Genomic DNA, 14617 nt, shown 5'->3' with positions numbered 1-14617 from the left:
ATTTATTTTTTTTATTGTTTAGGTTTTTTGTTAATTGGTTTAACATTTATGATGTTAACCTTAGCAATATTCTACGATATCCCGCAATTAAATATTGGATTATTATTTAAATCGACTGGAAGTGGTGATCAAAATTCGGAGAAAGCTCGTTTATCAAGTTATGGTTATGGGTTACAATATGGGATGTCCTCGACGAGCGAAACGAAAGAAACTCATATGCATGTTGTTAGGGTGAGATCGCGGCAGAGGGATGATAGCCCTAGCCCTGAAGAGCCTCTAACTAAAACCGAACAGGAACAGTAATTATAAAAATTAAGATTTAAAAATGTACACCAAAAAGTTATAAATTAATTATTATATTTATTTGTGTTAAAAAAACTAAAGTCTAAAAAGAGAGTTGATATAAAAAATTTTTAAGAAAAAGAGTCATTTTTTGCGGCTGTGTGACAAATTTAGGGAAATATTTTACATAATTTTAAGTTTTAAGAAAGCGAAAAAAGAAGGGTCCATTTCTTCCTAATTTATATACAATATTAAAAATTAAATAGAATTCGCGTAGTATTTAGTATATTTAAATGTATTTGTGTGACAATTAGATTTTAAAAAGACCAAAATTTATTAATAGATGTTTAATGGAAAAATTTACGATATTTTCTTTATCGTAATCAAGAAGTACTACTTGTAATTATCTTTTTAAGATCAACAAATTCGATTATTTTATTTATTTAAAAAATAAAATCCTAAACTTGTACAAAAATAAATATATTATGAAAAAGACAAAAAAATAAAAAGCTTTAAATGTCTATAAATTAAATACACACTGTCAATTAAAAAACGAACAAATTGTAGATGAAAAGAAAGTATTAAGATTACAGTAAAACCTCGATATAACTAAAATACGGGTTATAGCCAAAAATTTAAAACTAAAGCTAACATTAACACTGTAAAAATCGAAATTTTTATTGATTAATTTTAAAAATTTGTAATAAATCGAATCGTCTGAAAATTTTTATGGAATTTTCAGAGATTATCAATTAAAATATGAGCTACTCAATAAACTGATCCGATTTGAAAAATAACTTTTAGTTTTAGAGACACAACTTTTTAAAATTGACCATAATTTTGGTGATTTCACCTTTTTTTCAATTATTTTTAATTTATTCTGTAAAGCCGATTTCTCGGGATATTGTTATGGAATATCCAGATATTATTAAAATAAAGTGTCTACTTTCCAAAAAAGGTATCCGTTTTACAAAATTTCTTTTAATTCATGACACAGCTTAATAAAGTTAAAGGAAATTTGTATCAATTTGTAAAAACCCAAATTTTTATCGATTAATTTTAAAAATTTGTAATAAATCGAATCGTCGCAAAATTTTTATGGAATTTTCAGAGATTATCAATCAAAGTATGAGCTATTCAATAAACAGATGCGATTTGAAAAATAACTTTTAGTTTTAGAGATACAACTTTGTAAAGTTGACCATAATTTTGTTGCTTTCACCTTTTTTTCAATTATTTTTTATTTGTTCTGGAAACCCGATTTCTCAGGATATTGTTATGGAATATCCAGATATTATTAAAATAAAGTGTCTACTTTCCAAAAAAAGTGTCCGTTTTACAAAATCTCTTTTAATTCATATGATACAGCTTAATAAAGTTAAATGAACAATTTCCAAAAATCCAAATTTTTATTGATTAATTTTAAAAAGTTGTAATAAATCGAATCGTCGGAAAATTTTTATGGAATTTTCAGAGATTATCAATTAAAGTATGAGCTATTCAATAAACAGATCCGATTTGAAAAATAACTTTTAGTTTCAGAGGTACAACTTTTTAAAGTTGACCATAATTTGGGTGATTTCACCTTTTTTTATATTATTTTTTATTTATTCTGGAAACCCGATTTCTCGGGATATTGTTATGGAATATCCAGATATTAAAATAAAGTGTCTACTTTCCAAAAAAAGTGTCCGTTTTAGAAAATCACTTTTAATTCATATGATACAGCTTAATAAAGTAAACGACATTTTTTACAATTTGTAAAAATCTAAATTTTTGTTGATTAATTTAAAAAAATTATAACAAATCGAATCGACGGTATATTTTTATGCAGTTTTCAGAGATTATTAATTAAAGTATGAGCCATTCAATAAACAGATCCGATTTATAAAATAACTTTTAGTTTTAGAGATACTACTTTTTAAAGTTGACCATAATTTTGTTGATTTCACCTTTTTTTCAATTATTTTTTATTTATTCTGGAAACCCGATTTCTCGGGATATTGTTATGGAATATCCAGATATTATTAAAATAAAGTGTCTACTTTCCAAAAAAAGTGTCCGTTTTACAAAATCTCTTTTAATTGTTATGATACAGCTTAATAAAGTTAAACGAAATTTTTAACAATTTCTAAAAATCTAAATTTTATTAATTAGTTTTAAAAGTGTATAATAGATCGAATCGACTGAAAATTTGTATGGAATTTTCAGAGATTATCAATTAAAGTATGAGCTATTCAATAAGCAAATCCGATTTGAAAAATAACTTTTAGTTTTAGAGACACAACTTTTTAAAGTTGACCATAATTTTGTTGATTTCACCTTTTTCTCAATTATTTTTTATTAATTCTGGAAACCCGATTTCTCGGGATATTGTTATGGAAATCTCTTTTAATTCATATGATACAGCTTAATAAAGTTAAGCGAAATTTTTAACAAATTTGTAAAATTCTAAATTTTTATTGATTAATTTTAAAAATTTATAACAAATCAAATCGTCTGTATATCTTTATGGAATTTTCAGAGATTATCAATTAAAGCATGAGCTATTCAATAAACCGATCCGACTTGAAAAATATCTTTTAGTTTTAGAGATATAACTTTTTAAAGTTGACCATAATTTTGTTGATTTCACCTTTCGTTCAATTATTTTTTATTTATTCTGAAAACCCAATTTCTCGGGATATTGTTATGAAATATCCAAATATTATTCAAATAAAGTGTCTACTTTCTAAAAAAAGTGTCCGTTTTACAAAATCTTTTTTAATTCATATGATACAGCTTAATTAAACGAAATTTTTAACAATTTGTAAACATCCAAATTTTATTGATTAATTTTAAAAGTGTACAATAAATGGAATCGTCAGAAAATTTTTATGGAATTTTCAGAGATTATCAACTAAAGTATGAGCTATTCAATAAACCGATCCGACTTGAAAAATAACTTTTAGTTTTAGAGATACAACTTTTTAAAGTTGACCATAATTTTGTTGATTTCACCTTTCGTTCAATTATTTTTTATTTATTCTGAAAACCCAATTTCTCGGGATATTGTTATGAAATATCCAAATATTATTCAAATAAAGTGTCTACTTTCCAAAAAAAGTGTCCGTTTTACAAAATCTTTTTTAATTCATATGATACAGCTTAATTAAACGAAATTTTTAACAATTTGTAAACATCTAAATTTTATTGATTAATTTTAAAAGTGTACAATAAATGGAATCGTCGGAAAATTTTTATGGAATTTTCAGAGATTATCAACTAAAGTATGAGCTATTCAATAAACCGATCCGACTTGAAAAATAACTTTTAGTTTTAGAGATACAACTTTTTAAAGTTGACCATAATTTTGTTGATTTCACCTTTTTTCAATTATTTTTTATTTATTCTGGAAACCCGATTTCTCGGGATATTGTTATGGAATATCCAAATATTATTAAAACAAAGTATCTACTTTCCAAAAAAAGTGTCCGTTTTACAATATCTTTTTTAATTCATATGATACAGCTTAATAAAGTTAAACGAAATTCTTAACAATTTGTAAAAATCAAAATTTTATTGATTAATTTTAAAAATGTATAATAAGTTGGTATAATGGTCGGAAAATTTTTATGGAATTTTCAGAGATTATCAATTAAAGTATGAACTATTCAATAAACAGATCGGATTTGAGAAATACCTTTTAGTTTTAGAGATACAACTTTTTAAAGTTGACCATAATTTTGTTGCTTTCACCTTTTTTTCAATTATTTTTTATTTTTTCTGGAAACCAGATTTCTCGGGATATTTTTATGGAATATCCAGATATTATTAAAATAAAGTGTCTACTTTCCAAAAAAAGTATCCGTTTTACAAAATCTCTTTTAATTTATATGATACAGCTTAATAAAGTTAAACGAAATTTTTAACAATTTCTAAAAATCTAAATTTTATTAATTAATTTTAAAAGTGTATAATAAATCGAATGGACTGAAAATGTTTATGAAATTTTCAGAGATTGTCAATTAAAGTGTGAGCTATTCAATAAACAGATCCGATTTGAAAAATAACTTTTAGTTTTAGAGATACAACTTTTTAAAGTTGACCATAATTTTGTTGATTTCACCTTTTTTTCAATTATTTTTTATTTATTCTGGAAACCAGATTTCTCGGGATATTTTTATGGAATACACAGATATTATTAAAATAAAGTGTCTACTTTCCAAAAAAAGTATCCGTTTTACAAAATCTCTTTTAATTTATATGATACAGCTTAATAAAGTTAAACGAAATTTTTAACAATTTCTAAAAATCTAAATTTTATTAATTAATTTTAAAAGTGTATAATAAATCGAATGGACTGAAAATGTTTATGAAATTTTCAGAGATTGTCAATTAAAGTGTGAGCTATTCAATAAACAGATCCGATTTGAAAAATAACTTTTAGTTTTAGAGATACAACTTTTTAAAGTTGACCATAATTTTGTTGATTTCACCTTTTTTTCAATTATTTTTTATTTATTCTGGAAACCAGATTTCTCGGGATATTTTTATGGAATACACAGATATTATTAAAATAAAGTGTCTACTTTCCAAAAAAAGTATCCGTTTTACAAAATCTCTTTTAATTTATATGATACAGCTTAATAAAGTTAAACGAAATTTTTAACAATTTCTAAAAATCTAAATTTTATTAATTAATTTTAAAAGTGTATAATAAATCGAATGGACTGAAAATGTTTATGAAATTTTCAGAGATTGTCAATTAAAGTGTGAGCTGTTCAATAAACAGATCCGATTTGAAAAATAACTTTTAGTTTTAGAGATACAACTTTTTAAAGTTGACCTTAATTTGGGTGATTTCACCTTTTTTTTATATTATTTTTTATTTATTCTGGAAACCCGATTTCTCGGGATATTGTTATGGAATATCCAGATATTATTAAAATAAAGTGTCTACTTTCCAAAAAAAGGGTCCGTTTTAGAAAATCACTTTTAATTCATATGATACAGCTTAATAAAGTTAAACAAAATTTTTAAAAATTTGTAAAAATCTAAATTTTTATTGACTAATTTTAAAAAGTTGTAATAAATCGAATCGTCGGAAAATTTTTATGGAATTTTCAGAGATTATCAATTAAAGTATGAGCTACTCAATAAACAGATCCGATTTGAAAAATAACTTTTAGTTTTAGAGACACAACTTTTTAAAATTGACCATAATTTTGTTGATTTCACTTTTTTTTCAATTATTTTTTATTTATTCTGGAAACCCAATTTCTCGGGATATTGTTATGGAATATCCAAATATTATTAAAATAAAGTGTCCACTTTCCAAAATACGTGTCCGTTTTACAAAATCTCTTTTAATTCATATGATACAGCTTAATAAAGTTAAATGAATTTTTTAACAATTTGTAAAAATTCAAATTTTTATTGATTAATTTTAAAAATTCCTAATAAATCGTATCGTCGGAAAATATTTATGGAATTTTCTGAGATTATCGATTAAAGTTATTCAATACACAGATCCGATTTAAAATATAACTTTTAGTTTTAGAGACACAACTTTTTAAAATTGACCATAATTTTGGTGATTTCACCTTTTTTTCCAATTATTTTTTATTTATTCTGGAAACCCGATTTCTTCGAATATTGTTATGGACTATCCAGATATTATTAAAATAAAGTGTCTACTTTCCAAAAAAAACGTCCGTTTTACAAAATCTCTTTTAATTCATATGATACAGTTTAATAAAGTTAAACGAAATTTTTAATAATTTGTAAAAATCTAAATTTTTGTTGATTAATTTTAAAAATTTATAACAAATTAAATCGTCCGAAAATTTTTATGGAATTTGCAGAGATTATCAATTAAAGTATGAGTTATTCAATACACAGATCCGATTTGACAAATAACTTTTGGTTTTAGAGATACAACTTTTTAAAGTTGACCATAATTTTGTCGATTTCACCTTTTTTTCAATTATTCTTATTTATTCTGGAAACCCGATTTCTCGGGATATTGTTATGGAATATCCGGATGTTATTAAAATAAAGTGTTTACTTTGCAAAAAACGTGTCCGTTTTACAAAATCTCTTTTAATTCATATGATACAGCTTAATAAAGTTAAACGAAATTTTTATCAATTTGTAAAAACCCAAATTTTTATTGATTAATTTTAAAAATTTTTAATAAATCGAAACCTCACAAAATTTTTATGGAATTTTCAGAGATTATCAATTAAAGTATGAGCTATTCAATAAACAGATCCGATTTGAAAAATAACTTTTAGTTTTAGAGACACAACTTTTTAAAGTTGACCATAATTTTGTTGCTTTCACCTTTTTTTCAATTATTTCTTATTTGTTCTGGAAACACGATTTTTCGGGATATTGTTATGGAATATCCAGATATTATGAACATAAAGTGTCTACTTTCCAAAAAAAGTATCCGTTTTACAAAATCTCTTTTAATTCATACGATACAGCTTACTAAAGTTAAAGGAAATTTTTAACAATTTGTAAAAATCTAATTTTTTATTGATTAATTTTAAAAAATCGTTGGAAAATTTTTATGGAATTTTCAGAGATTATCAATTAAAGTATGAGCTATTTAATAAAAAAATCCGTTTCGGAAATACTTTTTTCCGTCGACCGTGTATTTATATGATTTATAAATGTATACAAAATCATTCATTAATGACACCTATTAATAAACGATTTTCTATTAATAAACGATTTTAAGAAAGTCCGACCGAACTAAATAGTAGTCAATTTAATAAATATTCTCCAATGAAATTTGTAATACCGACCCAACCGACCGCTATATCTATTCGGTAAGACTACAAAAATAAATTATGACACATTAAAAGTGAGGTTATTTTGTCAATGACAGAATTGGGAGATTTTTCAACGATGGATTTTCTCTATTTTGTTGAAAAGACGGTCAACGGAAAAATATTGTAACTAACTCGTATATTAAAATGCGATTAATTATCTCAATAATTAACGCTAAAATATCTCGTTAATTAATCGCCTTCATTAATAGACTTGTTGGTTAAATAACTATTTCAGCTAACTTAAACCCGAAACTTTCTAGTTTTACGTTTAATGTTAGTTCTAGTTTTAGTTCTATTTTTCGTTCAATAAAAATATACAATAATTTAGCACTGGGGTTTATTAGAAATCCGTTATATCGAGATTTTACTATATTTATCACTATTTTTATTACATATAAAGATCAATTTTAAATACTGGATAGAAAGCAACTTTTTAGTTGTTTATAAACAAATTTGATTCACAAAAATGCAATTTTATGCACAAATATGTAATCCTCATATTTAAAGACATTGTGGAATTAAAAATAAAAAAGAACAATCACCAATTTTTTGGGTTTTATTAATAAATTTTGTTAAATCTAATCTTAACCACTCATTTCTTATCAAATTCGACACCGTTAAACAAAATTACTCAGTTCATATTTTTCCACGATGAAATCAATACTTTTCTTCCTTTTTATTTACCACCTGATTATTAATTCAATTTGTGACGTTCCAACTTGTGATTCTCAACCTTTTTGCAAAGAAATACGAGATGGCACTCAAAAATCCAGCTTTACAGTTAACGAATACACCTTAATAGACGGCGTTTTAGTCCTAAACGCCACAAATAATCTCGGAATTTTTTTCGAAATGAAGATATTTATGTTGGAGGGAGGGATGATCCGGGTTAAATTAGAAGACCCGAGTAACCCAAGATACGATTTAAAAACCGTGTTAAATCAAGAACCAAATCTCCGGATGGGAAAAATCGACTTTGAAAGTCGCGATTATTTAATTTTTTCCGGAATAGGTGGTGAAGAAGAAATACACGTTTATTTTAACCCATTAGAACTCGAAGTCTATAAATTAATAAAAAACACCTATGAGATGATCTTAAAAATTAACGATAATCAAATGTTAAATTTCAATGTTGAAGATTCAAATAAAGCAGTTTCTTTGGATTTTAATTTTATACACGCTCAAGTTGCTTATGGAATTCCCCAACATGCAGAACAACTTTCATTACAGAACACTATTAATGGTGAAGATAAAAACCCTTATCGATTATTTAACAATGATTTTTGTTGTTATCCCATTGGCACTAAAGAAGCTTTATACGGTTCCATTCCAGTTCTTTACGCCCACGGAACTGAATTAACTTCCGGAGTTTTTTGGTTAAACTCAGCTCAAACTTTCGTTGATATAAACCCAAATAATACTTTAAAATCGCTGTTTATTAGCCAAACTGGATCGTTAGATTTCTTCGTTTTAACCGGACCTAATTTAAAAGAAACGATTCTTCAGTACACATCATTAACCGGATCAGCCCCACTTCCCCCATTATTTTCATTAGGACATCATCAATCAAGATGGAGTTATATGAGTCAAGAGGATGCTTTGGGTGTTGTGGAGGAGATGGATAGAAACGATTTTCCCTTCGATGTGATTTGGTTGGATATTGATTATTTACAAGATTATAAGATTTTTACTTGGAATTTAGAAACGTTTCCTAATCCTATTGGGATGCAGGAGGAAATTGGGAGAAGCGGAAGAAAATTAGTGCTAATTATTGATCCGCACGTAAAAAGAGAAGAAGGTTATTTCGTTTTTGATGTGGCCACTGAAAATGGGTATTTTGTAATGGATAAAAACGGTGATGATTTTCAAGGTGAATTTAATTTTTTTTTGAAAAATATCTATGTTATTGTTTTTGTTAGTGGTGGAACGGATATCCGGTAAATATCCGGTATCCGGGCTATCCGGCAGCATACCGGATAGTAACCAAATATCCGGCTTTGGCCGGATATTAAAAACCTATTACTTAGTACTCCACCATTCTCAGGAATTAGCATCTCTTTTAGGTGTTAGACAGTGCTGATAACAATCAAGTTCAACCCCAATGGACTTTTTTCATTGAATACAACTTTATTTATCATTGGCAACCTCATTGTAACAATCCCAATACGATATATAAAATCTTTTGTTGCAGTTTCGTCTAGTGTTCTTCTCTTCGCTTCTAATTCATTATTACATTCATTAATAACAGAACTGTCGATGTTATCACTTTCCATTATTAATTAAAGTATCCTCTTTTTAATGCTTTGAATGAAAAATCGCTTTTAGTTTTTGAGGAATAAATATTTGAAATGATCGACATTTTTTTCGAATTTTGCAATTTAGGCCGATTAAGTTTTAAAAATTCGTATAAAATTCAGTTCTTGGAATATGAGTTTGAAAATTTCCCAAAGTGTTAATAAAAGTGTCCTCTTTCTAATGAACCAACCTGTTTTGAAAAATAACTTTTAGCTTTTGAGAAAACAGTGTTTGAAGTTTTGTAAAAATTTTCGATGTTACAATTTTGATCAATAATTTTCAAAATTCGCTATAAAATTAATTTCTTGAAGGATTCTTGTGGAAATATCACCAATTATTAATGAAAGTATCCTCTTTTTAAAGCAAAAAGCCGTTTTGTAAAATCACTTTTCGTTCTTGAGAAATCAATTTTTGAAATAATCGACAATTTTTTCGAATTTTTAATTTTCGCCGATTATGTTTTAAAAATTCGTATAAAATCCATTTCTTGAAATATGAGTATCAAAATTTCCTAAAGTGTTAATAAAAGTACCCTCTTTCCAATGAACCAACCCGTTTTGAAAAATAACTTTTAGTTTTTGAGAAAACAATATTTGAAGTTTTGATAAAATTTCGATGATGCAACTTTTATCGATAACTTTCAAAATTCGCTATAAAATTAATTTCTTGCAGGATCCTTGTGGAAATATCACCAATTATTAATTAAAATATCCTTTTTTTAATGCAACAAGCCGCTTTGGAAAATCGCTTTTAGTTTTTGAGAAATAAATTTTTGAAATGATCCACATTTTTTCGAATTTTGCAATTTTCGCCGATTAAGTTTTAAAAATTCGTATCAAATCCAGTTCTTGGAATATGAGTTCGAAAATTTCCCAAAATGTTAATAAAAGAGTCCTCTTTCCAATAAACCAACCTGTTTTGAAAAATAACTTTTAGTTTTTGAGAAAATAGTGTTTGAAGTTTTGATAAAATTTTCGATGTTGCAATTTTCATCGATAATTTTCAAAATTCGCTATAAAATTAATTTCTTGAAGGATTCTTGTGAAAATATCATCAATTACTAATTATAGTATCCTCTTTTTAATGCAACAAGCCGTTTTGAAAAATCGCTTTTAGTTTTTGAGAAATAAATTTTTGAAATGATCGACAATTTTTTCGAATTTTGCAATTTTCGCCGATTAAGTTTTAAAAATTCGTATAAAATCCATTTCTTGACATATGAGTATCAAAATTTCCCAAAGTGTTAATGAAAGTGTCCTCTTTCCAATGAACCAACCCGTTTTGAAAAATAGCTTTTGGTTTTTGAGAAAACAATACTTGAGATTTTGATAAAATTTTTGATGCTTCAATTTTCATCGATAATTTTCAAAATTTGCTATAAAATTAATTTCTTGCAGGATCCTTGTGGAAATATCACCAATTATTAATTAAAATATCCTGTTTTTAATGTAACAAGCCGTTTTGGAAAATCGCTTTTAGTTTTTGAGAAATAAATTTTTGAAATGATCGACATTTTTTTCGAATTTTGCAATTTTCGCCTATTAAGTTTTAAAAATTCGTATAAAATCCAGTTCTTGGAATATGAGTTTGAAAATTTCTCAAAATGTTAATAAAAGTGTCCTCTTTCCAATGAACCAACCTGTTATGAAAAATAACTTTTAGTTTTTGAGAAAACAGTGTTTGAAGTTTTGATAAAATTTTCGATATTGCAATTTTCATCGATAATTTTCAAAATTCGCTATAAAATTAATTTCTTGAAGGATTCTTGTGGAAATACCACCAATTATTAATTATAGTATCCTCTTTTTAATGCAACAAGCCGTTTTGAAAAATTGCTTTTAGTTTTTGAGAAATACATTTTTGAAATGATCGACAATTTTTTCGAATTTTGCAATTTTCGCCGATTAAGTTTTAAAAATTCGTATAAAATCCATTTCTTGACATATGAGTATCAAAATTTCCCAAAGTGTTAATGAAAGTGTCCTCTTTCCAATGAACCAACCCGTTTTGAAAAATAGCTTTTGGTTTTTGAGAAAACAATATTTGAGGTTTTGATAAAATTTTCGATGCTTCAATTTTTATCGATAACTTTCAAAATTCGCTATAAAATTAATTTCTTGAAGGATCCTTGTGGAAATATCACCAATTATTAATTAAAGTATCCTCTTTTTAGAGTTGCTTCGTTAGTTAAATCAGTATCAAAAAAGTTCATTTTGTATCTTAAATTCAAATAAGTTGACATATTATATCAGCTTTCTTATTAGTTTCATTTTCATCATTAATCTTTGTATTTGTAGGTGCTTGTTGGCCAGGAAAAAGTTCTTGGTTTGATTTCCTCAATCCTTCAGCAGCTCTTTATTACTCATCTTTATTCACAACATTCGCCAACACCACCGATATCGTCCACATTTGGAACGATATGAACGAGCCTTCAGTATTTGCCTTAAGCACCAACACCATGCCTGATGATAATATCCATTATGGGGGAGTTTTACACGAAGAAGTTCACAACATTTATGGTTTCTCTCAAACTGTCAATACCCATCATGGTCTCCTGGAGCGTTACAACCACAAGAAACGGCCGTTCGTTTTAACCCGATCCCATTTTGCGGGAAACCAACGTTTTGCAGCCGTTTGGACTGGAGATAACATAGCAAGTTGGGAACATTTAAAAATAAGCATCCCTATGTGTTTAACTTTAGCAATTTCTGGTGTTAGTAATTGTGGTGCTGATGTTGGGGGATTCGTTGGGGATGTTACTGAAGAACTTTTGCAACGTTGGTACCAAACCGGTGCTTGGTTACCGTTTTTTAGGGCTCATTCAAGTATGTATGTTGAAAGACGTGAACCGTATTTGTTTAATGAAGATGTCCAGAAAAGGATAAGGAACGCAATTCGAGAAAGATATTATCACTTACCTTTATGGTATACTTTGTTTTTCGAGCATGAAAAGTTTTTGGAGCCGGTGATAAGACCTTTATCTTACCATTATAGTGATGATGTCAATACTTTAGAGATGGATGATCAATTTTTGGTTGGTAGAGATGTTTTGGTCCATCCTATTACAGATGAGGATGTTGGTGATGTAAAGATTTATTTACCTGGTGGTGTTAATGAGTTTTGGTACGATATTGTTAATGAATATCTTTATTATGGAGTTGGTTATGAAACTGTAAAAGTTGACTTAGATTCTTTACCAGTTTTTTACCGCGGTGGAAGCATTTTAGCGCGTTTAGAGGAGCACCGCGCTTCCTCTCAATTCATGCACGATGATTCTTATACAGTTTATGTATTTTTGGACAAAAATAATTACGCTGAAGGTAATTTGTATTTTGATGATTATGAATCGTTTGATTATTTAGAGAATAAATTTAAATATTTCAAATTGATATATAATAATATCGGGGGATTGATTATAAACGATGTGGATGATGAAGGGGAGTTTGATAGATTATTTAAAATTGCCAAATTAATAGTTTATCGTCATCCAGCATCCGTGACAAAGAATTATAGCGAAGTTAATGTAAATGGGGCTAGTTATAAAGTGGAACATGTTAACGATTATCGTTTTGAGGTAAATAATTTAAATGTTACCATTGGGGATGATTTTCAAATGAGGTTTTATTAACTTGTTATGATGCATTTTTAATATTAATGATGGAATGCAATATAAAGTAATAAAAGAATTGGAAATAACTCAAAATGTTTTAATTTTTCTATTTAAATGTTTTTCACATTTAGGTGGAAGCTTTAATTTAAAATTTTTAACTCTAACTTTAAAAGGATAGATTTGAAGCATGGAATAACTTTCATCACATTTCATCAATTTCATCACAAATTCTTGTTGATTTAAGTATTTTTTGTATTAATTTTAATTTCAAAAATTTTGGAATTTTTCTATTTATTCTCATTTATTAATCTCATAAATTCCATAATTTTCCTAAAACTTTATTTTCATTTCCATTAATAATTATGGTTTAAATTTTTAAAAATCATGAATTATTATGTTTAAAACCTTTTGATTTTCCTTTTATATCTCATTTTTGCTCAACCCTATACAATTTCAACCAATTAGAGATCTCGATTCAAATACAAATTAAAAATGATCAAAGTAGGCGAGATAGCTCATATAAATAGTAATGTTTTTAGTGGAAACAATTGATTATTACTCCAGTATTCGTCCATTACAGTTATGTACATGATTTCCAATTTAACAAAAATCGTCTCAGAAAGTCTATTCTAAAATATAAACTGAATTAGATGAAGCAAACGACCCGAATCTGAATTAATTCAACATTCTCAATACTTCAATTAATAATATCCGAATTTTAGAGAAGAACTTAACCTAAAAAAACAAACAAGGTAAGTTTTAAACTTTAATTATTATTAAAAAAACTATTCCGTTGTTATTACTTATTTATTTAATTATTAAGTTTAAGTGAAATAAACAGATTTCAATAAATTTATTCATTAAAATAATTTATTTCCTTAAAGCCAAAACAATTAACCCTTTGTGACCCAACGGTACTTTAAAGTACCGGTAGATTTAAACACTCATTTTAAAAAGAAAGCATTCAGCTTTAATTTACAATAAGTCTCATTCCGTAATTTCAATAAACACGGCTTCCAGGAATTTTTAAATTAGCATCTTTTTTGACACTTTTAGGTTATATGAAAATGTAAGTTTTGTTTCAACATTTTTTTTCTTAATATTTTTCCAATCCAACCCATCAATTATTATACATCATTTTAAAGAGAAAGCTTTGAGCTTTAATTTAGAATAAGTCTCATTCCTTAATTTTGATAAATACGGCTTCCAGGAATTTTTAAATTAGCATCTTTTTTGACACTTTTAGGTTATACGAAAATGTAAGTTTTGTTTCAACATTTTTTTTCTTAATATTTTTCCAATCCAACCCATCAATTATTATACATCATTTTAAAGAGAAAGCTTTGAGCTTTAATTTAGAATAAGTCTCATACCTTAATTTTGATAAATACGGCTTCCAGGAATTTTTAAATTATCATCTTTTTTGACACTCTTAGGTTATATGAAAATGTAAGTTTTGTTTCAACATTTTTTTTCTTAATATTTTTCCAATCCAACCCATCAATTATTATACATCATTTTAAAGAGAAAGCTTTGAGCTTTAAGTTAGAATAAGTCTCATTCCTTAATTTTGATAAATACGGCTTCCAGGAACTTTTAAATTATC

The 14617-nt window shown here is 26.6% G+C and overlaps 2 protein-coding genes across 7 annotated transcripts in view; both read left to right on the top strand.

The window, feature by feature from the left end:
• The window catches only part of LOC111417733 (potassium channel subfamily K member 1-like), a 31502-nt gene extending 23851 nt beyond the window's left edge, over nucleotides 1-7651 (top strand). For all 6 annotated transcript variants that reach the window (XM_023050102.2, XM_023050100.2, XM_023050101.2 and 3 more), the window contains one exon: nucleotides 23-7651. In XM_023050102.2, the coding sequence (XP_022905870.2) occupies nucleotides 23-303 (281 nt within the window). In that variant the 3' untranslated portion in view covers nucleotides 304-7651. The remainder of the gene's footprint in view (nucleotides 1-22) is intronic.
• A 101-nt stretch (nucleotides 7652-7752) lies between these two features.
• LOC111417730 (neutral alpha-glucosidase C-like) lies at nucleotides 7753-13091 on the top strand. Its single transcript, XM_023050096.2, has 2 exons — nucleotides 7753-8976; nucleotides 11699-13091. The coding sequence occupies exons 1-2, from the start codon at nucleotides 7758-7760 to the stop codon at nucleotides 13027-13029; spliced, it is 2550 nt and encodes an 849-aa protein (XP_022905864.2). The 5' UTR covers nucleotides 7753-7757; the 3' UTR covers nucleotides 13030-13091.
• Nucleotides 13092-14617: the final 1526 nt, after the last annotated feature.

The sequence above is a fragment of the Onthophagus taurus genome, chromosome 3 (assembly GCF_036711975.1).
Source record: "Onthophagus taurus isolate NC chromosome 3, IU_Otau_3.0, whole genome shotgun sequence".
Taxonomy (NCBI): Eukaryota; Metazoa; Arthropoda; class Insecta; order Coleoptera; family Scarabaeidae; genus Onthophagus; species Onthophagus taurus.
Note: the sequence above shows the minus strand (reverse complement) of the source record. Positions and strands in the feature narration are given on the sequence as shown.

Excerpts from the sequence above, each read along its gene's own strand:
- LOC111417730 (XM_023050096.2), top strand. The coding sequence starts at position 7,758 with ATGAAATCAATACTTTTCTTCCTTTTTATTTACCACCTGATTATTAAT. Across the intron at positions 8,977-11,698 it reads AAACGGTGATGATTTTCAAG|GTGCTTGTTGGCCAGGAAAA; the intron begins GTGAATTTAATT and ends TTGTATTTGTAG.